The sequence below is a fragment of the Macadamia integrifolia genome, chromosome 6 (genome assembly GCF_013358625.1).
Source record: "Macadamia integrifolia cultivar HAES 741 chromosome 6, SCU_Mint_v3, whole genome shotgun sequence".
Taxonomy (NCBI): domain Eukaryota; kingdom Viridiplantae; phylum Streptophyta; class Magnoliopsida; order Proteales; family Proteaceae; genus Macadamia; species Macadamia integrifolia.
Genome location: NC_056562.1, coordinates 369,881 through 390,279, shown reverse-complemented (window position 1 = coordinate 390,279; position 20,399 = coordinate 369,881). Strand labels below are relative to the sequence as shown.

The window sequence follows — 20,399 nt, the reverse complement described above, 5'->3', positions numbered from 1 at the left end:
CAATTATTTGTTACTTGACAAGGCCATAAAATTAAAAAGGAAGATTCTCAATGCAGCCATGCATAGTCATACTGAGAATATAAGTCTATAACCATGACATGAATTGAATTAGACAAAGAGCAATTACGAATATGATGTTATTGTTCCTGTATATTTCGGGAAGACGACTGTCTAGATGGTGTACGACAATATGGTTGAATTCCACTCTGTGATTGATGGAGTCTTGTACTAAACCTTTCACGTATTTTATATGTTCTGAATAGATCTATGATGCTATTGAACTTTATGGTGTGGAATACCCTTTCTGCTCCCCCTTGGTGCAAAGAAGACTAACCCTTCCATGTACAAAAGAGGTATTGCAATTTCATCTAGTTATAGTCTCAGCAAAGCAACACCAAAACAACAAATTTGAATGGCCGAATGGTATCTTATTTTTGTAAAATTATAATGTAATAAAGATAAAAATTCCCGTTCCAAAGATCCCACCTGCCATACTTATATTGAAAAGCTCAGGAATGAATATATACGGAAATGAAGATTCTAACCCCACAAATAATGTAGTAGTTTGTAAAGTTCAAGGGCACTAAGGGCTAGCATTCCTTTTTATTGTATATCTACATCTTAAGAGTTGTTTTGTGAGAAAGTTGAGGGTGGGATATCCTTGGCTTTCAATCCTTTTCAATACATTGCTTTTGTGTTCCCAGTAAGTAAACTTCTTCTGAGAACAATATATTGATTTCTCAAGCAATGCTACTGTTAGCTTTATTTTCTTCTTCACCCTTGTATCATCTTTCGGATGCACTACCAGAACGAAAGAATGACACAATAGCTTACCAGTAACCTTGCTCATTCACTTTGATCCATTCTCTAGTGAAATCTTCCTTCAAATATTCTCTCCCTTGCCTTGATTGCCTGCAAGATAAAAATATTAAAAACCAACTTGACATCTAAACAGATAAATGGCCAAATAAATAATGCCATTCTAAATTGAAAATCAACAAAACACAGATATGGCCACAAATCAGGATCTGGAGCAGTTAACTGTACTATAATACTTGAAGACCTTTTAGTGAGAATTCGAGTTTTACACCGACCTAACTGGGTCGATTGATTATTACATTCCATGCATCACGATAGGTTATGCTTGGGCATAGTTATTAAATGCATCTTAGTCTGAACATTCTAAGATTTTGTCTGGAGCAATGGAGGCAGTTTTTTTACCAAAGCAAAGATCATAGATGGAGAAGAACAGACCTGCTTTTGCCAATTTGTGCAACCTGTGATAATCGATAGCAGAGTTATTTGTAAAGAAGAACCAACCATGATTCCAATCCACAAGCCCTTTCCTCTGAAATTTAAATGGAAAGCCAATACAGTAGCTATAGGAATCCCAACAAGATAGAAAGCCCCAAGGTTGACATACGCCCCTAAATGCTGCCAGCCACATCCTCTAGCAACACCTAGAAATATTTGAAGTGAATAATAGCTAATTAATATGCAAATGAGAAAGAAACCTGAATTTTTGTTTATTGACAGACAAAATACATTGATAGATAGATAGGAACCAACCTGAAAGGACCCCTTGCAGGCTGTCAATGATAACTGAGACACTAATTAGAGGAACCATCTCCATAACATACTTAACGACTTCCTTCTCATTGCTGTAAGCATAACCAAGAATATGTCGACAGGAAAACAGGGTCGAACTTACTATAAAAGTCTCTGTAACTGCAATAAGCATCACAACACAGACAGCCAAACGAGCTGCATGTGGGTTCCCAGCTCCTAATTCATTTGAAACTCGCGTGCTAGAGTAGAAGATGCATTCTCATGTCAATATTATGCAAAAATAGTTACAGATAGTAAATGCATGGAGCAATGAGATGGTGGAGGAAAGTTTCAGAGCAAACCTTGCAGCAGCACCAACTCCATATGGAATTGCATAGAGCAATGAGATGGTGGTGAGGCTGTTTGACAAAGATAAATATGGATTAAATGCCTTTCCATCTAAAAAGTGAGTCTTAATAAACCAAATCCTTAAACTGTAAAGACTCAATTCCCATCCCTTATCTATAAACATTCAAAAGGGTCTAATCACCAAGAAAATAAGAACTTAAAAGAACCATACCACACAGAAAGTACTGAAGTCTCAAGCTCTGGATTTGGTAAAAGGCCAGACAACAATACAAGCAGCTCAAAAGACCACCATTCAAGACTAGAATCATGCATAAACACAAAAGTCTGTCAGAAGAAAAAGATGGACAAAAAAACTTTTATTTCTTGAACAAATTAATAAAGGAGGAAATATACCAAACCATCACAGCAGATGGGATAGCAAGTCGGAAGAACTCGCCGATTCCTTGGAGTGCCTCCATCGAGAATGGCACACGAGTTTTCTCACAAGAGGGAGAGTACTTCATGTACATTATGAGGAAGATTGTGTTCAACCAATAGGATATGCCGATTGCTAATGCAGCTCCAATGTTTTTTAGTCCTGCCTTAAATACTAGGACCCAACAAAGGGGGATGTGGAAAAGCAGAGTCGCACAAGAGCTTAAAAGCATAGGAAGGATCATACTTTGAGCCTGGAAATATCTAATGAGTGGTTGAAGGGTGGCAAAAGCTAGTAGAGCAGGAATGAGCCACATTGCATATTTGCCAGCTTCAGCTGAGATTAAGGGGTCCTGGCCTATGAAAGAGAGTAGCTTTCCCAAGGAGACCCATATGAGGGAAAGAGGGAGACAAACCAGGGTGAGAGAGACAATGGCGCTATAAGTATGAATCCCAAGCTTTCTATAATGTTGTGCTCCATAAGCTTGTCCACATAGGGTTTCCAGTGCACTTGCCATTCCTACCTGCTTGTCAAGAAGAAAATTCCATTCATTATTTTTCTTTAAATATCTAATGAGCCAATCAGCAAAAAAATCATATCTAAAATATCGAATAAATAAGTTTTACAAACCCATTAAATTCATAAAAGATGGAAAACCATTCTCCTTAAAGCATAAAAGCCCCTCTCAAAGTAACATCTCACAATTGAAGAGCTAGAAAGCACCCTAAAAAGTCTACATTTCATATATTTTTTCCAAACTTCCAACAAGCCCTTATTGGATCCCACATTCTGTCCCTTGTACCCAGACACAATGAAGGGAGAAATGACTATCTCACGATCTTCGTCCCTAGTGAAAAATGAAAATTCCATTCAATCATAAAAAAATACAAAACCCACCTCCTGTTGATTCTTCTTCTGGTGTTTCTATTGGCTTCTGTGCTGATGTAAGCGCCACCCTGCCTTTTAGGAACCCTCTTCCGAAAAAGGCAAAAGAAGATCGGTAGATGAATTGTACTATGTGCCTACGTGAGTGGATTCAATGGGTATCCCAACACCCAATCCAACAACCACCACTGAGTGGATTTGGTCTACCTTTCTGGGTGTCCCAACTCCCAACTCCCAACTCCCAACTCCCAACTCCCAACTCATGCACATGCAGGATTCCATTGGAAAACACACACATACGAAGCTGAGCTGGTTGGACCATCTGAAACCGACCATTTTATCTGAATCAAGCTAAATCAAATGCTTATCGGCTTCAGTTTGGATTTTTAGAAAAATGACAGAAATCAACCGACTGACACCCTGCACACCTTTTCAGTAGGGTTGTCAATTTCCAGCCCAAACTTGTTCCACCAACTGGGAAAAGCCAATTATCAAATTTGCTTTCTAATTGGCTTTTTATGAACCCAGTAGAAAATCAGTCCAAACTGATTGAAACCGGAAACCTAACTGAAAAATAAAAGAAAGGATTTAAAAGGAAAAACAAAGTAACCCTATTGTGTGTCTACAACTTAACATAGGTGGTGCAAAAAGACTGCACTGCCCCCGCTTTATGTGCTGAAAATGCCTTCACATAGATCCCATTGATCTATGTGCTGGTACAGTTGCCACACAAAATGGATAAAAATTATACATGTTTTCCGCTGCTTTTTAATTTATAGATGGATATGAAAATTAACCACCAAATAATGGATCGATAATACAACCTGACAAAAGACCAAATCGAAACAAACTGAAACCAAACTTTGAAGGGCTTGGTTTTATTTTGGTCTAATTCCAAACCAAAACTGGTTCAACCCGACGGATACCTTTCAGGAATTCAGGATATCCCCTTTCTGTGGCCTCAATTCATGAAACCTAACTCGTGAAATATATTTTCACCAAAAAAAAAAAACTCGTGAAATATATAATAATAAAAAAAAAGTTACTAAAAAACCCAATGGCGTATCGGTCATTTAATAATTCAAAAAGTCCAACAAAAAAATGCTACTCCACAGAGCAAGAAGACTTGGCACGACTTCTTGATGGTGACTCGTAGCCGTTGGCGCCAAGCGTTGCCCACATAGGAATCCCACAGAAGATCCAAACTGTTCAATTAAATTTTTTCCCTTTTCTGATGAAGAATAGTTTTTAATCCAATAAAAATAGCTCACCCAGTAGATAATTCTGAGTTCTAATCTAATCAAACATAGTCAAGAGTCAAGTAATCAGGAAGATGCGAGGAAGGAAAACAAAGATGAAGGGAAAAAGATCTGACCTAACAACTCTAATCTAAATTCTCAAACTCCTTTCCAATCCGCCCCAAAGTGAACAGAAACTAAGAATTAAGCAATCAATAATTCATCACAGCCGTAAGAAAAACAGAGTAACTATTGATAGATTGAAACAAAAATTTAAGGAAATATCGATTGAAGATACCATTAATCGATAATCCATACTGATCAGAAGGAATTGAATGAAGCAAGAAATGAAGTCAAAGGAGCATTTTTGAGAAGACTTACGAGTAGACTGAAGCCGGTAACTGTGGTGAGGGAAGTGGCGATGGCGGTGCTGGAGAGTTCAAGCTCACCGAGATGGCCGACCATCATGACGGAGATGACCTGAAGCAGGTACTGTGACAGAGTAACCGCCACCATTGGACCTGCTATGTATCCAACTTTCTTCGCTTCCTCTACTATCACTCCCCATCTTAAAACCTCTCCTTCTCTCTCCTTCTCCAACAAACCCTCCTCCATCTCTTAACCCTAAGTAAGGACTAAGCAACCTCTGCCACTGTGTTACTCGTACAGATGAAATTGATATGAGTGTTAAAGCTTTCCCCTGTGCCGTCTATGGAAAGAAGAAGAAACACTACCCGTGATCGCTCATGTTGTTTCTTGATGGTTTTATAGGGATACTCTTAGTTTGAGTCCACATCCTCTGCAGCGAGCGCGAGGTGTGGTGAGTATTTAATGGCTGAAAGCATTTGGATACCCACCCTAAGGGGCACCTAGCCACCCGATAGTCACTCCACCGGTGCAGCGATTGCTGATGATTTTCACAAGATTTGGGCCGGGCTGAATCCAAATCCATCGGTTATTGGATTAATTCAAACCAAACCAATATGGAACTTTTCGGTTTCAGTTTTGGTACGATTTCTTTTCACAATTTTGTAGGTGGGTGGGAAGAGAACACTAGCTATCAGCATGGCTATTGTGGCAGCATGCGGGCCACTAGGAGGCTAGGTGGAGGCATCTACAAAGTGCGTGGAGGGGGTAGTTGAGCCTTTTCAAGCCTAGTTATGTATGAGCCTAAAGGACGTTATACGGTTAGTTTTCTATTTCCTTTATTTATTTTATCTTTTAATGGCTTGAGCTTTGATAGTGTTTGGGGGTGTTTGATTCGGTTAATCAAATGGTATATGTATCGGATATGAAAGTTAATCTTTTGATAGATATTCTTTTGAATTATGTTTCTTTTTGAAAAATCATTTGATTGCCTTGAGGTTAGTACATGTTTCTCACGGGTTGAGATATTGGCTTCCGTAGAGAACGTCTGTCCGCTTTCTCCTTTTATATTAGGTGGTAAAAAGATTATTCAAATCTAAGTTTAAGTGTTGAGGTAAACTCAGATTTGAAACACATCATTTGTAATATGATCATTCATGGGAAATAGGATACTCACTTATGAGGGTCATCTTAGTAGAACCAAACAACTCAGAGAATTAAGAATTATCATTCTAAAGAATGTCATCCCAAAGATTTACCGAATCAAACACCCCCTTACGTACTCCAAAATAACTAATACAAGGTATATTAGGGTTTTAAAATCTAACTTGAACTAATGAAACAAAGCCGACATGAGTTTATTGGGTCATGTTCGAAGCTTAGGTTTTGTGAGTCAAACCCGAATGGGCTACATCAAAACCAATAAGACACAAAATGAAACTTAAAAAACTGATCCAAAACCAATATCAACCCAATATCAACCCAAAATTCATAAAGAAACACATTTTTTCGTAATTTTGAATTTTTTACATGGCAAACCAAAATCAAACCGACAGTAAACCAATAAGATATCAAAATCAAATATAAACCGATGCATCTTTTCATATTTTGATTTCACTCATTCTTAATTTGAAAACAATAAAACCAAACCAAAATCAGTTTATATCGATCCATTGACCCCCCTAGTATAAGCGCAATATAAATGGAAAAAAGAACCAATTCTATTTGTGTTCTCCACATAGAAACATGGGGTGAACTATGAAAAAACGCTCCTCCCCCTAGATATGAGAGAACGTTAGTGGACAGGGTTCTCACAACCCACTTATATTGATATTTTACACACCAAACCGATAACTGATTATGAAACAATATGTTTATATTGAGAAAAAAGTGAGACCTACATATTTATAGAGAAAGGAAAGAGATTATGAGATGGCAATACACAATGACAACGCATATTTCATTTTTTCACAATTTCATATAAGTACTAAATAAAGTTTTATTAGTAGAAAAAAATAACATTGCTAGGCTGCAAAACGTTAGTTAATGCCTCTCTCTCCTCCTATGAAATGATATATCTTTTATTGTTTAACCTCTAGTTTAATGCTGAGCTATTTTATTTCTTCTTCCTCAAGAGGCTAAGAGTCAAGGCGGCTACTAATCCAGCAATGCTATTAAATCATTCAATTTGCTCTTCCTATTTGTTAATTACTATAAAGGTTCAAAACCGGTCTATAAAGCGAGCCAAGTCGATTTAATAATTGGTCATAACCCTATAAAGAGAGCCAAGTCGGATTAATTGGTCTCTACCAATTTTAGGTCCAACACCATTACCATATCAGTTAGTTAATTGAGTTTCATAGGTTAGGCATGAACATGTTTATCTTCAGTCTATTAATAAGTTATCAGTATGTAAGGAGTTTAACTTAATCGGGTTGTAATTAGACTTTAAACAAGTTATTATGGGAAAATATGTATAAAAAAATTTTAAATTTGTATATTGAGATTGAAGGTAAAACCGTATGATAGGCCAATATGTATTAATAATAATGGTATTGGCCGAGATCAATATGGATCCCAATTCCAATATTTACAACCATGCTCATAAATACCTTGAGCTATAAGCACTAAATCAATGGCAGAGAGGTCTAAATGCTAACTTCTTATATTGGCTTCTTACACACCAAATTTATAGCTGACAAAGAAACAACATATTTAATATTTTAATAAGATGAGGAACACCAAAAGGGATAGTTGAATTGGCAAAGGACCTTCGCCTCAAGAAGCATGTGGTTTTGAATTCAACTGATATGGGGCTTTTAGTGGGCTTTTAGTGGTCTTCAATGCTTTTAGTGAAAGCTGGATGGCTGTAATTCAATCCCGATATGATCCAGTCCATGCGGTTATAAGGTCAATATGAATTTAAGAGATACACAAATTTAGGCGATATTTGGTTGCAAGGGAATTGAAAGTGAAAATTTTCAAACTTAAAACTGAATTTTTGTAATCATTATCCAATATGATTGTATAATATTACTTAAAATCTTATCGTGTGTGTGTAGTAATGATATTTCTTAGGGAGCCTTAAGGCTAAAGTTTTTCCTCAAGTTCACCCACCTTTCTAAGATCTAAGGTCATTTTACTTCCTCCTCTACTGTAAAAGGTCCATCACCCTAATTGTTCTCCAATACTCTGTGTGGACCATGGTTTCAAAAATTGGATCAAGATTGATGAAATGACTTGATTGATCTTAAATTTTGACCGATTTGATACCGATCCACTGTTACAAGCCAAAGATAAAAGAAAATTAAAATCGATTTAGAAAAGCGGGGGGGGGGGGGGCCGCCTGATCTAAAGCGATTCAACTAACAGAGAGGAAATCTCTTACAGATTAAAAAAAGAAAAAGAAAAAAAAAGTGGGGGGGGGAGTTCTAGGAGAGAGACGGTGAGGGAGAAGTATGCCAGTGACTAACATGTCCTTCGTTTAAAATAATATCATATAAGATTATTTATTTATTTTGATTAACCATTAGGTCATTTTACGAGTTCAGATTCATTCAAATTGTGTTAGAGGCTCAACCTGCATCTGATGGTTGGAAGAACTCGAGCTTAAACCTTAAAATCCTCCCAACTATTGGATGTAAGTGATTGAAGAAGATTTGAATCCCCATTTTATGCCTTTTTCCTTGAGAAGCAAGAGTCAAAAACATCAAATTCATTTTCCTTTTTTTTTTTGATTAATCTAAAATTTTGAACTTTTTTACTTGGCTGGATGTATCGAGTTATCTCCTTTAACTGTTTTTTCTTTCTTTCATTAAAAAAATAAGAAAGAGCTATCAAGTCTTTTTCTTCTTTCCTTTTTCTCTCATCTTTGTGAGAATTTTGGCAAGTTATTCAATGTGCTCTGTCTAAGATTACTAATTCAATATAATAATCACTCTTAAATCAAGATCCAAATACATAGAATCGGACATAGAATTGACTCCCACCAAATTAAATCCAAATAATCGTCACCACCCTAGAAATTCAAATCGGAAAGTGCAAAGATTTTTTTTTCAAAATATGTATTTTTTTTTAGAATTTTATGGAAAAAAGTTGTCTAGTTGTGTGGTCCTTGTAATTAGACATAAAGCTGTAAAAAATTACTATCTTACGTCATACAAAATAAAAAAAAATTATTTATGTTGCTGTCCCTAGCCACGTTTTCATTGACTGAAGCAAGAGCTACACAACTAGATAACGATCATTTGTTCATTTTTTATTTAATAAACTTTAAAGTTTGCTGAAAGTGGTAGGTGTTTTTGATTTTATTTTTAATTTTTATATTTAAATGACTAGAAGAAGGGGAAAAAGCTAAAAATGATGATGACACATAAATAACCTCCAATTCAAAAGAGGATTGGAAGAATTGGCTGGCATAGAGCAAATCCCTCAATTCGATTCTAATTACGAAAACCATGCTTTAAAGTTCTTATATTAATATATTTTTCTTTTATTAAAAATAAAAAGGTGTATTTCCTTTTTTTAATTCTTACCCGTTAATGATGCGAATCTAACGTCTCTCTCTCTCTCTCTCTCTCTCTCTCTCTCTCTCTCTCTCTCTCTCTCATGGTCCTTAGTAGGGTAGGCAATTAGTTGGTTTTGGGCGATTACGATTTCGCCATGTGATTTTTCTTGGTGGTTTTATAGGGGTACTGGATACCCTAGGTGTAGGTCCACTAGTCCAAAGGTTTTATGTGTTAATATAAGTTCCTATGACTCATCTGTTATATAGGTTAGATGTGACTGTCTAACCAAGGTTTACCTTGAACAACAATTACTTGGTTTTTCCTCAACTAATTGGCAACGGCTACAAGGGTTTACTTTTGGACATGAACAGTAAAACTAGATAAATTCAGGGGTTCCTCATTACTAAAAATAAAAGAGCAAGAAAATGCTACCTCCTAACGTAAGTACACACTAGTGGGTGCGATCAATGTGAGGGAACACAAGAATAGTTTCAGCAAAGGGCAGCAAAGGGCTTTTCATACCCCCATGTCTAAGCGTAGGTATACACTACAGGGTACCTTTCTTTCTTAAAAATAAAAAATAAAAAGAAGAGAAAAAAAAGACTGTGAGGAAAATACACACTAACATATACTTCTTTTCCCATAATTATAACTTGTAAGTATTAAGTATGGTTTTATTCTATCAAAAAAAAAAAAAAATCTTCCCAAAAAAAATTTCTACATAACAAAAAAAAAGGTAAGGCTCCGTTTGGTATCGTTCTAAAAAAACGTTTCTGGAGTTTTTTCGTTCTATTGGAATGAAAAAACGGAATCTTCTGTTTGGTGCATTTATGGTCTGTTTCTGTTTTTTTGGAACAAAAAATGAAAAAAAAAAAACTAAAAAAACAAGATTGGACGGAACTCCATTTTGGAGTTCCATCTTCCCAGTTTCGTTCCATTTTACAAAAAAAAAATATATATATATATCGTTTCAGATAAAAATCTGAAATTTTAAAACACCATTTTTTCGTTTAAAAACTGCATTTTGACATAGAAACTGAAATTTTCGTTTTTGACACGAAACGACGTTTTTGGAACAGAAACAATACCAAACGGAGCCTAAGGTTTTATTCAACATTGAGCTATTTTACATTTTAGTCCTGGAGAGGCAAGAGTCAATGAAGCTGCTTCACTTTTTGAAGATTAATCTAGTAATGCTATTAAATCATTCATTGTGCTCCATCCATATACTAATTACTGTATATTCAATATAATAAGCACTCTAAATCAAGTTTCAATTACATACAATCAGACATAAGATCAACTCCACCAAGTTGAATTATAATAATTGGCCACAACCCTTGAAATCAGAAGTGGGAAGGAGAGCAAAGCTTTTCCAAATCTGTGAATTTTGATTTTTTTTCCCCCAATAATCTTGGGAATTTTGCTACAAAACATGTGTTTCATTATTTATTTATTATTTTACTAATCAAACGAGGGAAGCAACAAAAAAAAAAAAAATTGAAAATCAAATATGAACAGCATATTTTGTATCGAATCTAAGGTGTATTTCCTTTTTTATATCCTACTTACTGATTGATGCCAATGTGATGCTCTCTCTTCCTCTTTCTCTCTCTAGTATGATTCTTGGTAGGGGTGTCAATAGTTAGTTTTAGTGGAACTCAATCAGTATCTATCAATTTAAGGCTCTGCATTGTTGTTGTATCGTTTAGTGAATTGGACTTCATAAGATAGGTTTGGATACGTTTATATTCAGTAGGTTGGTCATTGGTCTGTAAATAGGGTCAAGTTAATTGATTGTAATCAGTCTTTTAAATGGGTTAATTAATTTGATTAAGCTATAAAAGGATTGTAAACAAACCAGAAATGAGTTTGTCAAGCTATAAATGGGCTATAAACTAGGAGTGTCAATTTTGAGCCCACCCCGATAGGCCCGATCGAGCCCAACACATTTATGGCCCAACCTAGATCGGCCCGATTAATAAACGTGTCGGGCTTAGTTGAGCGTCCGATCGAACCGACATATTTATATTCCTGACTTGAATCGACTCGTTGTAAGATTTCTTACCCTTTGCATAGTAAGATTTGATTTAATTAAACTTTATTTTGTAAGTTGTAATGATCATAATATATATATATTTTTTTTCAAGAACAACTATAATCTCAACCCACTTAAGAATAAAATTTTAAGGTAGACACATTTAAAACCTGTTTAGAGCCTTTTAGACTTAAATAGATCCGTAGCCCAGTTAAGATCTATTTAAGGAACCCCGATTAAAACCCGACACTGATCGACCCGATTATAAACCATACCATGCCTCCCAAAGCTAGGCCCATTTACTTAAACGAGCATTGACGGTGCAAGGTTTTCAAGTGGTCAAGCCTAATTATACCTGATTGAGACCGACCCGACCGATTGACACCCCTACTATAAATAGTTGGTTCCAATCAGACGCTTATCAAGCTACAATCAAGCACTATAAACACCTGAATAATAATCAATCTAGGACTGTTACCTGACCGTATACTAACCGTTTGCTAACTATTTACTAACCGTGTCAGTCCAGTTTCTTGAATAGGGTGAGGTTATGTTTTACCCATTGCAACAAAAATGATGTAGGTGACAATGAACCAGCATGAAATTTTTTCTTATCGTGCTTTATGTTTAAAGCGTTTAACACTTTGAAATCAAAATCGAATTGAATCATTTCATCATTTTGATTTGGTTTTGACACCCTTGGCTGTGGCTGTGGTGACATGTTAGCTACAGTTATATATATATATATATATAAAGCACCAAATGGCAAATCATTCACTTGCCTCCCATACACTTCTCTCTTATTTAAATATCATGTCAATCTCCTTATCTTTCCCCTCTTTCTTTTTTTTTTTCTAGGTACCTTTGTACTTTTCTTAATAATTAAAATTCTCTAAAAATTTATTTCTCATATTCCTTTCATTCACTCACATTCCCTTTTCTCTCTCCACTTTTCTTTTCTTCTATAATTAACTCTCCTACCAATAGGAAACTCTTTAGATTCTATCATATTATTCCTATTTCTCCTTCTATCTCTCACTTTACTCTCCTACCAATAAGAAACTCCTTGGATTCTATCCTATCTCTCCCTCCTCTCTCCTTTTAAATCAATTTCACTCTCTAATTCGTCTCTCCTTCTTACCAATAGGAAATCTATTATCTCTTTTCATTCTTTACATCTCTCTCATATCTCTCTAATAGGAAGCATTCTTTCTATATAGATTCTCTATCTCTAATGCATATCTCCTTCTTTTACTAATAGGAAACCTACTTCCTTTCCATGTCTTTCTCCCTCCTTTTGCAATAGGAAACCTTCTTAGATCTCCCCAATGAAACCTCTTCTGCATGATAGTCTGGACGAAATAGTTATTTTGAAAAAGAATGCATGCTTTTTTATGTTTGTTCTATAGGTTTTCTCCATTTTTCTACTTCCTAGTCTGATCTATATTCCTCTCTTTCACTTTCATGTTCCCTTTGTTCCCTTCTAATTCTCCTACCAATAAGAAACTCTTTAGATTCTATCCCATTAAGCATCTACTTCACTTTTATTTTTTCTTTTTATTTTTTTTTAAATTTTTTTAGTGACCACTGTAAAATTTAGAACTTGGGTACTTGGCTGGATGTATTGAGTTATCTCCTTTAATTGAATTTTTCCTTCTTTCATTGAAAAACTGAGAGAGAGCTATCAAGTCTTTTTCTTCTTTCTTTTTTCTCTTATCTCAGTAAGAATTCTATCAAGTCATTCAATGTGCTCTATCTAAGATTCAGGGTACTAATTTAATGTAATAATCACCCATAAATCAAAATCAAGGTCCAAATACAAAGAATGGGACATGGAATTGACTTTCACCAAATTGAATCCGAATAATCGTTCTCAGCCTAGGCATTCAAACTGGGAGGTGCAAATTAAGATTTTTCAAAATATGTGTAATTTTTTTTATAAGTTTATGGGAAAAAAAGTTGTCCGATCATATGGTTCCTGCAGTTAGCTAGACATAGAGATGTAAGAAATTACCATCTTACATCATACAAAAAAAAAAAAAATCATTTATATTGATGTCCCTGCCTACATTTTTATTAACCTGTGCAAGAGCCATGCAACTAGATAATGATCACTTGCCCATTTTTTATTTAATAAATCTTAAATTTTGCTCCAAATGGTAGGTGTCTTTGATTTTAATTTTAATTTCTAATTTTTTCATTAAAATAACTAGAATAAGAGGAAAAAGCTAAATTGATGATGACACATGAAAGAGGATTGGAAGAATTGGCTGAATAAAGCAAATCCCTCAATTCGATTCTAATTACTAAAACCATGCTTTAAATTTTTTATATATTTTTTTTATACATAAAAAAAAAAGTGGATTTCCTTTTTAATATCCTACTTGCTAATGATGCCAATCTTACGTGTTTCTCTCTCACGTTTCTTAGTAGGGAAGGCAATTAATTGGTTTTAGCCGGTTTTGATTTCTCTATGTGATGTTTCTTGGTGGTTTTATAGGGGTACTCAATACACATATGTAAGTCCATTGGTCCAAAGATATTATATGTTCATAAATATTTCTATGATTGATCTGTTACATGGGTTATATGTAAATGTGTCCAACCAGGGTTTACTCTTGGATAATTACAACTACTTAGTCTTTTCCCATGCTACCTGGGGATGACTACAAGGGTTTACCCTTCGACCTGAAATGTAAAACTAGGTAAATTCAAGGGTCCCTAGTTATTTGAAAAAAGGGCAAGAGAACGCTACCTCTTGACGCAGGTATACACTAGTATACCTAGGCATCTTCAGCCCAGGGCAATGCAGGCTTTTCACACCCATATGTCTAAGCATAGGTACACATTAGAGGGATAGCCTTCTTTCTTCAAAAAAGAATAAAAAAATAGTGTACTTACATAAATGAAAAGGGAGAGAAAAAAGAGACTGTGAGAGGGAAATACACAATAGCATATACTTCTTTTTCCATAATTATAACTTGTAAGTATTAAGTATCTCAAAAAAAAAAAAAATGGTAGGGTTTTATTCAAAACATTGAGCTATTTTACATTTTAGTCTTCGAGAGGCAAGAGTCAAGGAAGCTGCTTCACTTTTTGAAGATTAATCTAGTAATGCTATTAAATCATTCATTGTGCTCTATCTGTGTACTAATTACAGTAAATTCAATATAATAAGCACTCTAAATCAAATACATAGAATCAGTCATGAGATCAACTCCACCAGGTTGAATTTTAATAACTGGCCACAACGCTTGAAATCAGAATTGCGAACAAGAGCATAGATTTTCCAAAATCTGTGAATTTTGAATTTTTTTTGTTCCCCCAATAACCTTTTGGAATTTTGCTACAAATTAAAACATATGTTTCATTATTTATCTGTTATTTTACTAACCAAAAGAGGGAAGCAATGACAAAAAATAGTTTTTGTTAAGTTTGTCTTGAACTCTTGACCCGTTTTGAAGATTGACCCGATCCGACATATTTTGGTGGAGACCCGAATGAGAAGTTTTTTAAGACCTATGATGGAAGCAGAAGGGTTGGGCCGATGGGTCGACCCGTGACTTAGAATATATATAATGTACTGTTGCTTGTTGAGAAAGTCATTGTATTTGGGGGTTTTTTCGAGCTAGAGTTTTAGAGTGAGTTTTCTTGTCAGTGCTTGGGTGTAATCTCTTTTCTGCATAGTGAAACATCTTCTTCTTCGCTCGAGGATGTAGCACACCACTATGGTATGTGAAACTCGTTAAATCTATGTCGTGTGAATTTATTGTCTTTTTATTTTTTGTGTTTCTTGGTGTTTGATCTAACAGTTTCCTTTTTTTATATCCTATTTATTTAATGATGCCAATGTGATGTTCTCTCTCTCTCTTTCTTGATCCCTAATAGGGGTGTCAATCATTAGTTTTAGTGGATCTCAATCAGTCTCCATCAATTTAAGGTTCTGCATTGTCATCCCATCGTTCAGTGAATTAGATTTCATAGGCTAGGTTTGCATTACGTTTATATTTAGTAGGTTGGTCACTTGTTTGCAACTAGGGTCAAGTTAATTGAGTGTAATCAGTCTTTTAAATGGGTTAAGTTTAATTAAGCTATAAACAGATTGTAAACCGGCCATAAATGAGTTTGTCAAACTATAAATGGGTTAGAAAAAAAAAAAAAAAAAAGCAATCCATGCTGTTTCCAAGTTTTGAAAGGGGCTATAAACAATTGGCTCCAATCAGACGCTTATCAAGCTACAATCAAGCACCATAAACACCTGAATAATAATAATCAATCTGGGACCATTACCTGACCGTATACTTAACTGTTTGCTGACTATTTATTAACCGTGTTAGTACAGTTTCCTGAATAGGGTGAGGTTTATGTTTTACCCATTGCAACAAGAATGAAGTAGGTGACAATGAGCCAGAATGAAATTTTCTCCCCTTTTTTTCTCTTTTTCTTAATCTTGTTTGGGTAATTGGGTGTTCATTGATTCGTTTGTAGGTTGTTAGGCCACAAATCAAAAGGAAAAGATTGTTTTCTTCTCTGGTAAAGGACTCCCAGTCCCCTGGAGCTGTAAATGAAATCAGATGAGATGATGCCAAAACCTGAGCCAGACCCCTTAAGTGTTCCTTTATTAGATCATATAGAAATTAAAGGTAAACAAGAACAGAAGACAGTAACGGATGGAACATCAGCAGCAGCTCCCCAATCTCCTCCCTTGTCAAACGATGAAATCAACCTTGAATCGGGTGAGGAAATCTCAGAAAAAGCTGGTTGGAAAAGGAGGGTCGTTGCAGAGCCAAAGGAACAGCTATGGCTAGCTGGTCCTCTTATTGGGGTTAGCATATTACAATACTGTCTGCAAATAATTTCTATCATGTTCGTTGGTCACCTTGGTGAGCTTCCTCTATCTGGTGCTTCAATGGCTATTTCTTTCGCTTCAGTTTCTGGTTTTAGTTTGTTGGTAAGTCGATTTCTTTTCCCTCCCCATCAAACCCTTTTCCTTTTCTTGTATTTCTTTGAATAATGAATACCCTTCTCTAGGGTTGTACAGTTAAATCTCCAATAACTGCTATATTTTGATCTTTGAGTTGACTTTAATAGTCTGTGCAGTAGTAAGCGCTGAAGAAATCTATCTTCTTTTGCTGCTTCTTCTTTGCCCCCTTTTCTCCTCTTCCCCTTTTGATCTTTACAAAAAATCAATCCACTAATCTAATTAGCATTATCTCGAGGGAAGAAGAGAGAGATGAGGGACAAGAGAATTTTTTTCCTTCCTTGTTATACAAACTATATACCTTCCCCTTTTAGTTTCCTTAATAAGAACGCATCATTGTGTAGCTGAGCTTAATAGATCAAACTGTATCAAGTTAAAAAGTGTTAGACTGTATTGTTGTAGTTTATTAGCAGCTTTTGTGATTGTATAACTAAGTCCTTAAATTTGACACAAATCAGGACCTCCCTTACTGTAAACCCCTAGATTCCAGGCCATTGTAATTGGCTCCATGTTCTTGGAGGATTAACTATAGGAATGCATAGGTTCCCAAAAAAATTTGCCTAAATAGCTCTATGGTTTCCCCCCCCCCCCCACCCTCTCTCTCTAACTTAATTACTATATAAATTATAGTTATTTGATTAAGGTTGTATTCACAAAGCACAAAACATTTATGCGCTTATTGTCTTTGATGTCTATTAGTTAGGAATGGGAAGTGCATTGGAGACATTGTGTGGTCAAGCATACGGAGCAAAACAGTATCATATGCTGGGGATTCATATGCAGAGGGCAATTTTAGTCCTTTTAGTCGTTAGTATTCCCCTTGCTTTCATCTGGTTCTACACAAGCCAAATTCTTGAAGCCTTTGGGCAAGATGTTGAAATATCGATAGAAGCAGGGAAGTTTACTTGTTGGTTGATCCCAAGTCTTTTTGCTCATGGAATCATTCAATGTATGATCAGATTCTTACAAGCCCAAAACATTGTCTTTCCTATGATGATAACTTCTGGAATTACAGCTCTACTCCACATCCTCATTTGTTGGCTTTTAGTATACAAATCTAGTTTTGGCATGAGAGGTGCAGCTTTGGCAATCTCCATCTCCTATTGGATCAATGTGTTGCTTTTAGCATTTTACATCAAATTATCTCCTACTTGCAAGATGACTTGGAGTGGATTTTCAAAGAAAGCATTGCATGATATTTTCAATTTTCTAAAACTTGCTATTCCTTCAGCTAGTATGATCTGGTAAGTTCCATTTTATCCACATTGATGAATTTTTTGTCTTTCTGGTTCATATATTTCCCACTGTGCATATCGCTTACAGGTTCTGCATTTGACTATAATTTGATTAAAAATTTCAGTTTTCCATCTGTGGGTTTTTTATTTTTTTTAAATGTGTTGAATGCAGCTTAGAATATTGGTCTTTTGAGATGGTAGTTCTCCTATCTGGTCTCCTTCCTAATCCAAAGCTGGAGACATCAGTGTTGTCGATAAGGTCACATTCTAATTACTTATCTTCTATTATTTTTGCTTTGAATATGATACATCAAACATTTGCTTGAAGTTCTGTGTAAATTCTTTGCAGCCTGAACACATGTTGGATGGTCTATACAATCTCTGTTGGTTTAGGTGGTGCTGTGAGGTCAGTTGGCACTAAACAAATTAACTGTATTCTGAATCTCTGATATTGAATCTACATTGAAATTCTGATTGATTTTCAATTTTTAGTACGAGGGTCTCAAATGAACTAGGGGCAGGACAAGCACAAAGGGCACGCTTAGCAGTATATGTTGTGACTGCGATTGCTTTGACAGAGGGTGTGACAGTAGCAACCATTACTTTTTCGGTTCGTGGTGTTTGGGGCAGATTATACAGTAATGAAGAAGAAGTGATCAAATATGTGTCATCCATGATGCTATTACTTGGAGTATCTAACTTCTTGGATGGACTCCAGTGTGTGGTTTCAGGTTTGAATTGCTAGCAAATCATGTCGTCAACTTAAATGTTCAAGCTAATATCTCACTAGCTAAACATCAAATATATGTTCTGTTTTTTGGGTTTCACTTTAGGTGCTGCAAGAGGGTGTGGATGGCAAAATACCTGTTCAGTTATCAATGTTATAGCTTATTATGTTGTGGGCATTCCTTTAGCTGTCCTGTTTGCTTTTGTCTTGCATATTGGAGGAAAGGTATGTCCATCATCTGAAGTTAATTCTTTTCTTTATAAAGTCATTGTATGGACCAATAAGAGACCGTTAAGTCAAACTGATATAAACCTGAAACTGAACCGACCAAAACCTGACCGAACCGATCGCTTGACATCCCAACCTTTATGCAAGAAGTGGGTGGATGCAACTCTTGTCTGGCTGGGTTGGGCATCTTATGAATCTTATTTGGCTTTACATTGCTGTGATTATTGTGTTAATCAGGGTCTTTGGCTGGGTATCATATGTGCACTCCTTACACAACTAGTGTTGCTTGTTCTCCTAAATCTGCATACTAATTGGGAGGAAGAGGTAAGTGATCTCCATTTGGTGGTTAAAAAGTTTGAAATTTTTGGTCAGTTGATTTGGAATTCCAAGTTCTACCCCCCCAAGAAAAAAAAAAAAGGTCTGGCATTCCAAGCAATATACCTGCAAGGTTGTTAGTGGGCTTTCTTGGCCCATTAGATTGTTAAGGGCTTTCTAAAATTGGTCTTGAAGGCTAAGGTAGGGTAAACTAAATAGTATTTTCTTCTCCTTCTAATATATACATATGATCCATATTGTATTCTCCTAGGCAAGGAAAGCTAAAGACAGGGTTGACAATAATGGCGTCCCCACCATTGATAAGGCGTCATAGAGTTGGGCTTATCAAGATGTTCAAGGTCTTACGAGGTCTGGGCCTGGGTATGATGTATTGGTAGTTTGGGCCCAACCCATCAATTAAAGGGCGTTTTTAGCTCATGAGGTATAAAATATTTGATCATTTGAGATAGAAGAAATCACATTGATTTGAATTGTATTATGTAGAGCAAAAAGATTTGGAAGAAAAAAAAGGAGAGAATAAATTCATTTGCTCTCCCCCCACAAAAGAAAATTTACTATTTTTAGATGTCATATTTGTTTTGTTCTACTTATCAATTACCAACGGGTAGAAAGATTGGAGCATTCTCTGTGGGATAAAGCAAGCCAAAGCTGATGGATGGGAGGTGAAAGAGATCTGGAGTGATGCAGAGGAGTTGGGAACCCTACTCTCCGATAACAATACCAAATGGTGGCTTTGGAGTGCCATATCTCTTTTCTTGGATGTTTATAACTCTTTGTTGATACCAAACTTTTGACTCAAGCCTACAAACGAATTGGTGCATTTGTTACGAAATATTGCCACCATGGCTATGAACAACCTGCTACATATTAGAAACTCTAACCAGAACAATGATATTGTAAGTATTTTCAATTACTCCTTACCCAGAAGAAAAAAGTATTTTCAATTACTGAATTTTTTTCTTTTCTAATAAAAAAAAATGATGGGATTGACACATTACCCCCTCCCCCGATTATGGGTATTTATACATGCCTAGAAGGGGAGAGGAGTTTTGATAGATATCGATTTATATATAGGGGCCCACTTTATTAATGTGTGAGAGAAAGAGAGAGAGAGAGAGAGAGAAAATGAATGTTAGGGGACGTCTATTCGAAATAGATTCAGATTACTTTCAAGTGACCATTTCTTAAATACATATGTCATGGTTTTTTATTTTATGGTTGAATCAATTTGAAAAAGACTTAAAATTAGATATTTATCAATAGGTAATATCGTGGTCATAAACTTGTGCCTGCATTTTAACCTTATTAATGCATGCGGTATGAGTGGCAAGTTATTTTATTGAGTTAAAATAGGGGGAAAGAACGCTCCTTGGTTGCGTAACCCTTGCAACAACGCGGAGGCCAATGAGGGGTCAAGGGACATCAATTATTGAGTTAAAATATGGGGAAAGAACACTCCTTGGTTGCGTGACCCTTGCAACAATGAGGAGGCCAATGAGGGGTCAAGGGACATCAATCAGGGTGG

General features: G+C 35.8%; 2 protein-coding genes across 4 annotated transcripts; one reads left to right on the top strand and one right to left on the bottom strand.

Moving 5' to 3' along the window:
- Positions 1–465: 465 nt before the first annotated feature.
- Positions 466–5,313, bottom strand: LOC122081334 (protein DETOXIFICATION 14-like). The gene is made up of 7 exons (XM_042648406.1): positions 4,837–5,313; positions 2,311–2,855; positions 2,129–2,215; positions 1,911–1,967; positions 1,570–1,808; positions 1,255–1,460; positions 466–912 (listed from the first exon to the last, which is right to left on the bottom strand). The coding sequence occupies exons 1-7, from the start codon at positions 5,068–5,070 to the stop codon at positions 868–870; spliced, it is 1,413 nt and encodes a 470-aa protein (XP_042504340.1). The 5' UTR covers positions 5,071–5,313; the 3' UTR covers positions 466–867.
- Positions 5,314–15,768: 10,455 nt separating this feature from the next.
- LOC122081371 (protein DETOXIFICATION 16-like) lies at positions 15,769–19,686 on the top strand. 3 transcript variants are annotated; one of them, XM_042648467.1, is made up of 8 exons: positions 15,769–16,250; positions 17,052–17,592; positions 17,756–17,842; positions 17,933–17,989; positions 18,076–18,314; positions 18,417–18,535; positions 18,776–18,862; positions 19,125–19,686. In XM_042648467.1, exons 1-8 carry the CDS (start codon positions 15,932–15,934, stop codon positions 19,185–19,187), a joined length of 1,512 nt encoding a protein of 503 aa, XP_042504401.1. In that variant the 5' UTR covers positions 15,769–15,931; the 3' UTR covers positions 19,188–19,686. The 3 variants fall into 3 exon arrangements, with proteins under 3 accessions (XP_042504401.1, XP_042504400.1, XP_042504402.1); XM_042648466.1 differs by having other exon boundaries at positions 15,769–16,318; positions 17,048–17,592; XM_042648468.1 differs by having other exon boundaries at positions 16,217–16,318.
- The last annotated feature ends 713 nt before the right edge of the window (positions 19,687–20,399 follow it).